The sequence below is a fragment of the Sarcophilus harrisii genome, chromosome 3, assembly GCF_902635505.1.
Source record: "Sarcophilus harrisii chromosome 3, mSarHar1.11, whole genome shotgun sequence".
Taxonomy (NCBI): Eukaryota; Metazoa; Chordata; class Mammalia; order Dasyuromorphia; family Dasyuridae; genus Sarcophilus; species Sarcophilus harrisii.
This window is the reverse complement of record NC_045428.1, coordinates 37,205,195-37,218,549: the sequence shown is the minus strand read 5'-3', so window position 1 is coordinate 37,218,549 and position 13,355 is coordinate 37,205,195. Positions and strand designations below refer to the sequence as shown.

The following is a 13,355-nucleotide window of genomic DNA, read 5'->3' as shown; positions in this document are numbered from 1 at the left end:
GACAGGGCGCCTACTACGGACGCCGAAAGGGGTCCTGGCCAATAAGAGACTGCCGTCGGCGGCCGACTCAACAATCCCAGTGGCCCTGCGCAGCTCCGGAGGGGGCGGGGCGCAGGAACCGGAAGTAGGCGGAAGCGCGGCGTGTGGGCCGGCGGCTGAACATGGCTGCCCGAGGGCTGGCTTCTCTCTGCCGGGGCTTTGCGGCCGCCCTGAAGACCCCGGGAATGGTGAAGACCTCGCTGGCACCCGCCGCCAGACCGGGGTAGGTGGTCTGGTTAGGAAGGCCGCGGGCTCCTCCGGGCTGCAGCCTCTTCCTCTGCAGAATGGGGCTCCGGGGCCCCCGTCCCGGGGGAGCAATCTGGGCCGGAGTCCGAGGATGAGGGGGCCCGGCCCCCGCCTCCAGGGAGGCGCTGCCAGGCCGAGGGATGGGCTCTGCCATTAGGGCCTTCTCACCCGCGTCTGCTTAAGCCTGTTTCCCTCATCCGGAAAATGAGAGGGCTGGTCTTGCCACCTTCCCGGGTGCTCGTAGTGACCTTTCTCCACCCTAGCAAGGTCGCTCTCCTCGTCCTCCCCCGTTAGCCTTGCTGTCCCGCGGCTCCCACCCTGACGTCTTCGGGCGGGCCGGGGTCCTGGGGGGCCCAGTGCAGAGAGGGAAAAGAAACTGCCCCCTCCCCCCCTTTAGGAGCTGGGGAAAGACGAGGACCGTTTGCTTGGCGCTTCAGAGACTTTGCTTGCATCCTGCCTCCAGCACTGACTGGGATCTTTACCTCTGCCCGTTTGCCCCGGTGTGAAATGTAAAAAAAAAAAAAACCCGCGAGGACGTTTGTAAAGTGCTTTTGCGCCCCTTCACGCGCTGTAGAAATTCCGGGTATCATTCACAGTGATGATGTAGTTGTTCCTCCCGAAACCGTGTAAAATAAGTGTGTCAATTGCTCGGAGAGATAGTGGCTCCCTCACGGGTCCTGTCATCAGTGGCTCCTGTTGGTGGCTTGCTCCTTGCTAAGCACGGACGTGCCCTGGGCCCCCAAGCCCTACTCCAGTGTCCGCAGCAGCCGTGCTTCTCCCCCCCGGTTCCCGGAGTCACTGGGAAAGGGGTTCAATCCAGACTGCTCGCTCCAAAATGACTAATGAGCTCTGAACTATCACATCTGTGGCTTTTTCTCAGGCCTTACAGCCTTTGGCATGCATCGACCTTCTACTTGAGTGGATCTTCACAATCTGCCACTCATAGTGGCCTCAGTTGCCATGGTTTCCGCTTTTATCTCTGCTGAGATCTGCTTGTCCAGCTTTAGTCTTTTTTTTTTTTTTTTATAGTAACTTTTTATTGACAGAGCCCATGCCAGGGTAATTTTTTTACAACATTATCCCTTGCACTCACTTCTGTTCCGATTTTCCCCTCCCTCTCTCCACCCCCTCCCCTAGATGGCAAGCAGTCCTATATATGTTGAATATGTCGTAGTATGTCCTCGATACAATGTATGTGTGCAGATCCAAACAGTTTTCTTGTTGCACAGGGAGAATTGGATTCAGAAGGTAAAAATAACCCGGGAAGAAAAACAAAAATGCAAACAGTTTACATTCATTTCCCAGTGTTCTTTCTCTGGGTGTAGCTGCTTCTGTCCATCATTGATCAATTGAAACTGAATTAGGTCTCTTTGTCAAAGAAATCCACTTCCATCAGATTACATCTTCATACAGTATCGTTGTTGACGTATATAATGATCTCCTGGTTCTGCTCATTTCACTCAGCATCAGTTCATGTAATTCTCTCCAAGCCTCTCTGTATTCATCCTGCTTGTCCAGCTTTAGTCTTGCATCTCCACTCCAGCAGACATCTCAGAGTGGATGTCCTATAGATCTCTTTAACTCAGCATGTCCTAAATGGAAATTATCTCCTTTGCCCACTTCTGCCCCCTCCCCTCTTCCTTAATATCTTTGTTACTGTGAAAGGTACCACCACGGTCCTCATCTCCTAGGCGTAAAATCTAGATGTCATCCTTGATTCCTTTTGATCCTAACATCTCTTCCCCCATATCCTATTAGTCACCAAGCCCTGTTATTTCTGTCTTACAGACATCTCTTCTGGGCAGCCCCTTCTCTAATGCTACCACACTCTGGTGAAGGCCCTGTTTATTCGTACTTGGACTATTGCTGTATCCCAATGCAAAAATATTGCAATATCCCAGGGTCCCAATTTTCTTCCTTTATTCAGTTATCAAATTGATCTTTCTAAAGTACAGGGCAGACTAGGCCAACTCCCTACTCAATAAACTAATATACAGTAAGATCTGATATAAAGATCTATAAAATCATTTGTTTTTACAGCCCTTCAGGACCTGGCCCCTTCCTACTTTTCCAGTTTTCTTACACCTTAGTACTGTTTCCAAACTCCCAGGTTCTAGTCTAATACACTAGACTGCCTGCTATTCCTCATATGTAGAACTTCTTCTGATCTCAGGTAGTTTCACTTCCATACTTTATCTTCCATAGCTAGAAATTAATCCTTCCTCACCTCTGCCTTCAAGATTTTCTGGCATTCTTCAAGTCTTAGCTAAAATCATACCTTGTTCAAAAAATCTTTTCCAATCTTGCTTAATCCTATTGCATTCCTTCAGAGGTTATCTATAATTTGCCATGTGTATCTCATATATATAGTTGTTTGCTTGTTGTCACTCACTTGAGAGCATGTCTTTTGCTTTTCTTTATACTCCTTTGCAGGTCAACTTTCAGTGTGTTAAACAGGAGTATAGCCAACATCACACCTCACCACCAATATAGATTTATTCATACTACTTTGTCAAGGAAAGGACTAGAAGAATTTTTTGATGACCCAAAAAACTGGGGAGAAGAAACAGTCAAATCAGGTAAGATATTTGCATTCTAAGTTCTTGCCTTCTCAATTTACACTTGTACATGTTATATTCCCTGGCAGCAATATAATAAGCTCCTTGGATAACGGGAACAATTTAATTTTTGTCTTTGTATCCCTAGAACAGTGCCATGCTCATCATCGTGTTAAATAAATATGAAGAAATTGAAGTTTTTTACATTTGAATATAGACTTTACATGCTGATTATGACATTAAGCCCTGGAGCACTATAGGTCTCCTAGATAATTTATGAGTTAAAAAGATTGGGGCTAGTAATCCATTCAGAGAGACAAATGACTGTAGTAGAATGGCATCTTCTCTAGTATGTGGTGTGCAATTGAATAGGAATACCCTATCGAATTACTCCTGCAATACCTGTCTCCAGCTACAAAGTAAATAGGGATTGAAATTGAATTACGAGGAGGAAAGTGGAATTGCTCAGTGCTTTTTGATAATCCCAAACTGCTCCTTAGCATGAAATTCTATCTTTTAAACACTGATAGTGTACTTTTATTGCTGTATCATTGCAAATCATTGGGTACTATATCTTCAAAGAATCAGAAGGGTAGGTGACCCAGATCTGACTGTAAAGTCATCCAATGGGCAGCAATTGACAACAATGATTGTCATGGGGAAAATGGTATAAAAGATATCAAGGATGTGTATGTAAAAAAAAAAATAGTCTTAGTCTATATATCTATATATATATATATATCTATATATATATATATATATATATTCAAGGAAATCAGAGGGTAACAAAGAGGCAGCCTAAAAGAACACTAAATAGTAGTATTCACACTACTAAGTGAAATACTAAGAGTCAAACCTCCAGCACACAGAATTGAGGTACCACTAAGTAGGAAGCACAGAGACAAGAATCCTACAGGATAAAAAATCCAGGATAGATTGTGGTGGCAGTGGAGGGAGCCCAAACACCATAATAAAGGATTCAGTACTTCTTAAAAAGAAACACCAATAGTTGACTTCTCATTATTCAAGGCTCTTGATCCAGTTTGTGTCTGATTTTGCTTCCCTTTTCCTGTTTTAGTGTCATTTGAGTCTTCTCCCAGAATAAGTTAAAAGAAATGCAACTGTCAGTTTTGCTCTTGATTGGTAGCTCTGGCAAAAGATTAAGCTCTGTCGTGTCAAACTCAAATAGGAAGAGGGAACAACTAAATGATACGTAAAGATAAAGACCCTTATGGACTGCATATTGACCTAATTTTAAAATACAATATTATTTGTATTTTACTGCATTTTTATTTATTTTTATATTTCCCAGATAACGTTTTAATTTGGTTTGGACTGCATTTGGGATGAGGTGTTTGATACCCCTGATTTAGAAGACTTACTTCCTCTCCCTCACCCTGTGTCTTCTACACATTGCCTTTCCTGACCACTTCCAGCTGTCCTCTTCCTTAGTTCAGCTGCCATACATCTATTTTTATAAATGTACTTGGTGTCTCCCGGTAGAATTTGAAGTCCTTGAGAATAGGGAGTGTTTCACTTTTTTCTTTAAATCCTCACCAGCTGGCAGAGAGGCTAGCAGATAGCAATAAAATAATAAATGAAGACTAATCAATAAGTTCATCTTATTGCAGAAATAATGGAAAGTTGAAAATAAAGTCTTTAAATATTTTGGCTTCTAAAAATACATATTTCATCTTCATTTTAACAGGTGCTGCATGGACTTGTGAACAATTAAGGAATAAGAGTAACGAAGATTTACATAAACTTTGGTAGGCATATTTACTTTCCTGAAGTGCTGTGATTTCATCATTGTAGTACTCTCCCACTAAAATGGATTGCAACCTTGCCACCTTACTCCTTAACAAAGTTGGCTGTTTTTGAAAAAGTTCATCCTGTAGCGACCAAGCTTCTGATAATGAACCCCATTGAGCCTAGAAAGCCGACTGGTCTCTAAAAGTAGAACCAATTATATAATCATAATCCATATGTCCAAGTAGCTATGATTTACTAATGTAGATCTTCCTAATAATAATACAGGATTCATATACTGCAGATTTTCCTTGATTTCTCTTGATTCTGTGTGAATACCAATGGCACACATGAGTTATCCAGTGGGTAGGCCTTGTTCTTGTCACATGACCATTCCTGCTTTTTCCATTCATGAATATCCTTGGTAATGTCCTTGTATTTAGGATTTCTGCCACATATTTATACCTAATTATTTGAAGCAAATGGAATCTTAGAGCTGGAAGGTGACCTTTGATATCATCTTGCTCAGTATAAAATTATTAGATAGCATTGAATAACAGAGATCTTTTTTCTAGCTGGTTTCTTTAATAAAGGCAATTTGGTAAATTCCCCTATTATTGCATACTTAGGGTGGAAATTCTAGATTTCTAAGACGAAGATTCCCTGGGGATGGGGAATGAACGATGTTGTTTTATTATAGATTTGACGTCATAACAGCAAACTATAGAGCATCATAAGTTTTACTATAATTTTGTCATAAATGATAAATAAACTGAAAGAAATAGGAATAAAATAGGTTTCATGAACACAGCTTCATTTCTACCCTTTTACTATAGGTTTTGAGTACTTTTATAGACTGTATTTTTCTAGGTAAAATTTAGGTGGAAATTTAATTCGTAATATTTACCTACAATTTTAATTTGGAAGTAGAGAAAGTAAAAGCTACTAAGAGATAATTAGTTTATTGGGCAGGTAAAAGAACTATGAAGGGCTCAGAATATGGGATTATTCTTTGTAAAGAGTTATATCAACAAAGCAGTGTCAGCATATACTTTCTCTCTCAGTTTGGGCCATACTCAAATTCAACAAGCCTAAAACTAATCATTTGCTTTCCCTCCTCATCTTACCCTGATATTTGAGGCTTTCTACAATTCAACCTCTATTAGATTTTCTAACCCTTTCTCCAAACAATTTCTTTATATGACTTTTATCTAAGCAGATTGGTCTGCTCAAATTTCTTTGAAAAAATTTCTGTATCTTTGCTCATGCTGTTTCTTCTACTTCACATGCCTTGCCATCTTTAACCCCATCTTTTAAATCCAAAATTGAATCCTCCCTTCTCCAAGAAACCTTTATTTACCTCAGCCAGAAATGAACACTTCTTTCAAACTCCTATAACATTTAGTATCTGTATTGCTGCTGTGCCATTTATCAAACACTGCCTTATGTTATACAAATAGTAATACTGTTTTCTCCCTAATCAGATACAGGATTTGGGAAATATTTGCATTGTCTTATATGTCTATATTCCCTACAGTTTTCTATGTAATAGAAGCTAAATAAGTTCTTGTAGAATGAATGAGCAGATAAGAACATAGTTTTATTGTACAGAGCACAAAATCCTGCATACAGTAATAAATGTTTTTTTAATGAAATTAAATTTCTTTCCTGCATTGGTAGTCAGCATTAAGAGGACTTAAGAAATATTTGTGTACAGAACAATAAAGAAATATTTGTATATAGAACAATAATTCAGTTGTTAGAAATCACTGCTTTCATAAACACCTTCTGGTAAGTTACAAGCTATTACATTCTTTGATTTAGGTATATCCTACTGAAAGAAAGAAATATGCTTCTCACCTTAGAGCAGGAGGCCAAAAGACAAAGACTGCCAATGCCGAGTCCAGAACGATTAGACAAGGTAGGACTTTGGGGAAGTGGAATCATGTGGGGTTGACATGAAAACTGAAGAAGTCAGTGGCAGTTTTTTTGTTGTTTGGCTCAATTGCTTATTGACCTATTCGTAACCACAGTAGTCAGCACAGGCCAAATTTAGCCTTCTTACATTAGGTCCGATGCTACTGCCTTCTTTTAGCTACTTTTTTTCTCTTCCTGCTCTTTATGAAAAGGAGACCTGGTGTCTGTGAAAGAAATTAAGAGAAGGTAGAGTAAAATACATTGTTGGTCTTGCTTCTAGAAAAAGTCATCTTCATTCAGTGAAAATTCTTAATTACAGAGAATTTTTTTCAAGAAATGTAATTTTATCATTCTCAATAAAGGGTGTCCCAAAAGTCTGGGTGCAGTTTTAAATCATTAAAACTTGAAAATTCTAACTCCTGCTGACAAGTTGAAATACATTTCCCCAAAACTCAAGAAATCCATCAGGATAAAAGTTTTTCATACAAATTACTGAGACATTTTAATTTCTAACGTGGTAAGTTATCAGTAGATATAACCCCCATAAACAAAAATTCTTTGAGGAGGTCCTCAGTAATTTTTACGTTCATAAAAGGATCCTAAGACCAACAAGACTGAGATGCACTGATTTGAGAGCACCTTGTGAGTTAAAGAACTCTTTGTAAAAACCACCATAATGTTTAAATGAAAAATGTCTGTTAAATTGGACACCCCAAAGGAGAAGAGTATTAGTCCCACCTTCTCATATCACATAATTGAATTGAAAATATTTTCTCCAAGATTCCTACTAATCTATTAAATGCCCAAATGGATGACCTTTTCTCCTCCTTTTTCTGTTGGGATTTTTTTTCCTGATTCTCCTCTGATTTCTCTAGTAGCTCTTTATTATTCTTCACAGGATCATTATCCTTAACCCATTTTTTGTTTGTAAATGTGCCCTCGTTGCTTATTTTTGTCCTTTTCACACACTATTGTCTATCCTAGTGACCTCATGAGGGAACATGATATTAAATGTCACCTTTTTGCAGATGACTTCCAGATTTGTATAAGCATCTACATATACTCTGAGGAACAAGATGGTTTAATTTGGTTTCAGGCTAAATTTTCCATGGGTTTGTTTTTTCCTCAATTGCTTTTTACTTTTTTGTGACGTGACATTGTAATCTTCAGTCATTCTTTTTAAAAATTTTTAAGTTTGCTTGTAAAAATGGGAATTTTGGTCAGTTTTGTTTTTCCAGTGAATATCTAAATGAAGTTTATATAATAGTATGCATTTCACTGAGGGAGGGAGGGTTCATCATATCCCAAGACTTAATACAATAAGTACATTATCATCTATGAGAACATTTAGGATACTTTGCCATCAGAAAGGAATCTTTGTGTTTGCCCCCCCCCCCCCAAAAAAAAAAAACTCTATGCCCAAAGGGCTATAACACTGTGCATACCCTTTGACCCAGCAATCCCATTACTGAGTCTGTATCCCAGGGAAATCAGAAAGGAGGGGAAAAGACCCACACATGTATATCCCAGGGAAATCAGAAAGGGGGGGAAAAGAGCCACACATGCAGAAGTGTTTGTGGCAGCTCAGAATTCGGAAAATGAATAAATACTCATCAATTGGGGAATGGCTGAATAAGTTATAGTATATGAAGGTGATGAAATAATGTTCTATAAAAAACGATGAACAAGCTGTTCATTGTAGAAAGGCCTGGAAAGATTTACGTGAACTGATGCTGGGCAAAACAAGCAGAACCACAAATACATTGTCATAGCAGCAGCAAGAATGTGCGATGATCAGCTATGAAAGACTTGGTTCTCCTCAGTGGTTCAGTGAGCTAAAGAAATCCCAATAGACTTTGGACAGAACATGCCATCTACATTCAGAGAGAGAACTATGAAAAATATAAGTATATAGTATATAAGTATAAGTATAAAGCAACATAGGCTATTCACTTTTTTCTGTTTTTTTCTCCTTTATGGTTTTTCCCCTGAATTTTCTTTCCCAACATGATTCATAAAGCGATATGTATTAAAAATAAAAATAATTTTTTAAAATATTCCTAATCCTTTTTCATGTTTTTTTCAGTGTGCATGAGAATTTCATAAATATTAGAAAATTGTAATTGTTCTTGCTTTTTTTAGTCTTTTTGTGTGTGTGCGAGGAAAAATAAAAGCAACACATAATCTTTCCCCTTCTTTTAGTATTTTTCCCTTTTTGAGATATCTTAGGAATTAATCCTTTATAAATTTTATAAAATTTATGCTTCTGCCCTGGATTTCTTATTCTCTAATTTGATTATCCAATATTTGCGGTTTTATGTTTTTCTGGCACATTATATATTTATTTATTTACAGGATGATTGATAGCTTCAGGATACATTTGAATTTTTATTTTAAGAAATCTCTGTAATCCTGAGATTATGACTAGTCTTAAGAATGTAAATTACGTCTTATATGTAATTGGTCGTTTAGGCAATAGAGGCTTATTCTGAGTATATTCCTTTTTTCCAAATTGTTCATTTCCCTGTCATAGCAACAAAATATTTATTGACAGTTCAGGTAGACATAATTTTAGATTTGAGTGCAGAAATCATAGATTCTCATTAACATATTTACAAGCTTATTCCTCCTTTTCAAGAGATCAGGTTGATAGTATGTAACTTTAGTTCCTAATTATAGATAGAAATGGATGTGTTGCCTAGAGATTAAACATGTGCGTGGTTTCAAGAACTGGAACATGGTTCAAGAACAGTTTCAAGAAACTGGACCTAAAAGGTCCAACCTTCTCTTTTTTTTTATCAACAAGTAGGTTAAGGCAGAGTTAAGTGATTTATCTGATAACCCAAAGTAAGCAGCAGAACTAGCATCTTGGTAGTTTTTCTGCCAGTTTTCTTTATTCCCAAGAAACTAAACAGAGGACTGGAATGGAAGGAATTTTTTTTTAATTGTATTGTATCCTTTCTGTAGTTCCCCGTTTAACTCTCCTCTGGAAAACTCAGAAGTAGTTTCATGAATTTGGGACCAGAAAACTGCAAAATTAGAATTAGGTCTTGTTCCTTCTGATTGTCAGGTTGCATTATTGTAATTAAAGTTGGTCAGCAGGCATGTATTAAATGTGCCCACAAGATGCATGGGTTTGTATTTGTACTTGTTGGATACTTCCCTAGCTTATGTTTATTTCTATTAAATATAAGATCTATCGACTTTTCCATTTACTTCCCAAAAATTGTGTTTGAACAACTTATATTTACAAAAGTAGAATACATCATTGGAGCTAAAAAGCTTATCCAATCTTTAATTAATTTTACAAGTAAAAACAACAGGTTCAGAAACTTTAAAAGTATATTAAATGCTACTATATTTATTAGGAAGTTTTAAATGATCAAAATAATGCCAAGTCTACATTGATGCTGTTGGTAGAGAAACTTAGTTATAATACATAATAGTATCTCATAATAATGAACTATAGTCTGAGTTTATGAAGTTTCTTCCAAATGTAACCATACACAGTCATCACATTATTTTAAAAGGACCTAATAATGAAAATCTGGATGTTTAACAGATTATTTGCTGACACAAAGTATCACCATAGGATTGCCTTGACTCATTATTTGGAATTCTCTAACAGAAAATTGTTACCTGTTACTCTTTTCTTATTAGGTGTCAGAGTCCATGGATGCTTTGGATAAAGTTATTGAGGAAAGAGATACTGCTTTGAGACTTCTTCAGACAGGTCAAGAAAAGGCAAGACCAGGTGCTTGGAGAAAAGACATATTTGGACGTATCATCTGGTATGTACATAGGTTATATTCTCATCTCTTAAGGTATGGGTAAGGATGTTCCCCAGCTTTCCATATGTACTGGGTACTATGCTATTATTGTGCTCACCCAGAGATGTCAAATCTGTCATACTTTCAGAAAATAAAAGTAGCAGTATCCCAATCTCAAGGCTTTTTAGTACTACAGGAGGTGAAAAATCAGTTTGTCATGTAATTCTTTGGTTTGTAATATAATTCTTTGCCTCTTTAAGACTCTTTCTCTAGAAGAGATCAGTATATATAATCATCCCATTTTAGAGCCCTCATGGCCACTTCCACATGATCCCTGCTGACTTGAGATTGCAGGCTATTTCTTGGTGCTCATATACCCAAAGCCACACGCTCTTTTGCCAGTATGTTTGCAGTTTGCTACAATTACTCTCAAAAGCTTATATTGACTTTAAGTAGGTCAAATTTATATTCGTTGACTTGTCTCTCCTTTATGTATCTCTAACAATCTGTAATCTCCAGATGACTCTTAGAACAGAAATTGGAGTGGAATCAGAAATTAGCCTTTTAGTGGTTTTCCTTCCCCAAAGCTCTGATCTTTCATTGTGCTATTGAGGTGTGATACACACTCTGGCAAGTTATCCCTTGTGGGTGGTCTGAGAATTATGCTGAATTCAGAGTGGAGGAAATCACTGACTATGCTGTCTTGAATCACTTTGATTTTAGAGCAATACTTTGTAACCAATTACCCCTCACCACATCTTAAAAGCAGAGAATTAACATCCTAAAGTTTCAAGTCCAAGAACTGAATGTCATTTAAGTAAATTTACACTTAGCATAAAGAAGGGTAAACAGATGGAAATGTTCTAAAAGATGATGCCATTTATGTTTTATTCATAGGTACAAGTACAAGCAGTGGCCAATACCTTGGTACCTAAACAAAAGATACAACAAGAAGAAGTTTTATACGATGCCCTATGTAGAACAGTTTGTCAGGTGAGAATACAATGGTTTTGCGAATAAACATTTCTGTAAACCATAGGACAAAATGGTAAGGATCTAACTCTTTATGAGACCTCCTAGGAAGTATCTTGTGAAATATCAGAAATAAGTTTGATCCATCAAGTGTTTATTAATCACCTGTATGCAAAGCACTGCCTAAGATGATAGGAATGTAGAAAGAAAAACTAAATGAGCACTCCAATACCCTAAGGAGTCAAAATTCTACTGTGAGGCTGCAGCATGTAAAAATAAGTGTATGCATCATCCTTGGAGAGAAGAGAGAATGCTAACACTGGGAGGGGGAGGGGGGATCCAGCATGGCTTCCCAGCAGAAATGGCATGGGAGCTAAGTCTACAATAAACCTGGGCATTCTGATTCAATTCAAAGCATTTATCGAGGTCTTCCTGTGTGCCAGGCATTGTTGGTTGAAAATAATTAATGTAAATGCAGTTTATGTTTCTATTGGAGAGAAACAATATGTACACAAACGAATAATCACAAAATACATTTTAATGGGGTAGTACTAATACATGGGAAACATGTCATATATAAGGTACTTGAGCTGAGCCTCCCTGGAACTACATGTTCTAAAGGAAAAAAGTAGTACATTTTAGGCAGGTGGTACAGCTTGAGCAAAGGCCTGGAGGCATAAAATGGAATGTCAAGTCAAGGATTCAAGAAATACTGTTAAATAAATCTGGAAAACTGTTACAAGAAATGACTTGTTCAAAGAAGTTTGGTAGGGTAGATTGGAGTCACTCAAGTTCAGCTTGTCTTGGAAACATCCTGGATTCTTTACCCTCCCACATCAGTCATATGAATGAACAACATTCAATCTTATCTTGAATTATTTTCCCTCACTTCCCATTTTAGTCAAGTCTCCTCTTGATTGCATTGAGATTTTCTTGGCAAAAATAAATGCATGGCATACTTTTTACAGATTAGGAAACTGAGGCATTAAGTCATTTGTCCAGGGTCACACAGCCAATGAAAGTCTTGAGTCTGGGTTTGAATTCTGGAAGTCTTCCTGACTTCAGGTCTAGCACACCACTATTGGCACCACCTAGCCATCCTTGGGGGAGGTATTTTATGTACAGTTACCATTATCAGTGGCAATACATCTCAGATCAGGCTTACGATCCATGCTGGTTTGTCCAAATTTGGTCCATATTTTTAAACAATTATTTGAAGTTGATTGGTCTTCCTCAGCTGTCTTGGAATTGTCTTTGGAGTCTATGCTACCCTGAAAAAATACTCATTGGTGACATCTTCATCCTTTAAAAGTGGATTTGGAGAGTAGCCAGAAGTATGGCAGATTCTCCTCAACCTCCTTACCCCACTCCAATTCCAAAAAACAAATCTAAAAAATACACCAAATTGAATTCTTATTGGGAAATTCAAGAAAAAGTAACAATTATTTTTCCAGACCAGGTCAAGACTGGATTTGTGGTTTAGAGTCCAGTACTTAACACATTTCTACTTGGCAGTTGGCACAGAAATAAGTTGTATGAAAAAAAAAATCAGTTTATCTCATTTTACTAACTCACAAATTCATTACACTAAACATTCCTGATATTGGGCAACAGTTGTTGTACATTGGTACACATGGGGTCACATCATGAGGAGTGTTATATATGAAGAAAGGAGGCATTACTTGTGCTTCATCAATTGCTCTTTTTATTCTAGATTGAGGCTTGAGAAGTACTTACGTTCCGAAGCCAAGAAGAAAAATTTGCAGAGAAAGAAACAGAAACTGCTTCAAAGAAAATTTCCACACATGTCTACTTGACAAATTGAATTTTAACCAAGGACACGATGGACTCAAATTTTTCTTGTACTATTTCATCTCGGTAAAACTGAAGCTTTCATTAAGTTGTAATTTAAGGCTGGCCTGGTAAATATTGGTAAACTTGTGGTAAGTGTTTATTAAAAAAATTATTTCAATTTTATGGAGTTTGACTTTTTCTTCCTAATTCTGCCAAATGTTCACAATTCTGCCACAATGTTCCCAACTAAAACTTTTATTCTAATTTCTAAAAGACTTACATTGCTAGCAGGATGGAATTTTAATTTAAG

General features: G+C 37.7%; 1 protein-coding gene across 1 annotated transcript; it reads left to right on the top strand.

Moving 5' to 3' along the window:
* Window positions 1–3: 3 nt before the first annotated feature.
* Window positions 4–13,228, top strand: MRPL47 (mitochondrial ribosomal protein L47). The gene is made up of 7 exons (XM_003766040.3): window positions 4–262; window positions 2,719–2,864; window positions 4,552–4,612; window positions 6,417–6,513; window positions 10,170–10,300; window positions 11,177–11,272; window positions 12,966–13,228. The coding sequence occupies exons 1-7, from the start codon at window positions 162–164 to the stop codon at window positions 13,066–13,068; spliced, it is 735 nt and encodes a 244-aa protein (XP_003766088.1). The 5' UTR covers window positions 4–161; the 3' UTR covers window positions 13,069–13,228.
* Window positions 13,229–13,355: the final 127 nt, after the last annotated feature.

Bases quoted from the DNA above. Each gene is read 5' to 3' on its own strand.
- MRPL47 (XM_003766040.3), top strand. From the start codon at position 162: ATGGCTGCCCGAGGGCTGGCTTCTCTCTGCCGGGGCTTTGCGGCCGCC. The intron at 263-2,718 runs GTAGGTGGTCTG...ACTCCTTTGCAG, and splicing joins GCACCCGCCGCCAGACCGGG to GTCAACTTTCAGTGTGTTAA. The intron at 10,301-11,176 runs GTATGTACATAG...TTTTATTCATAG, and splicing joins ATATTTGGACGTATCATCTG to GTACAAGTACAAGCAGTGGC.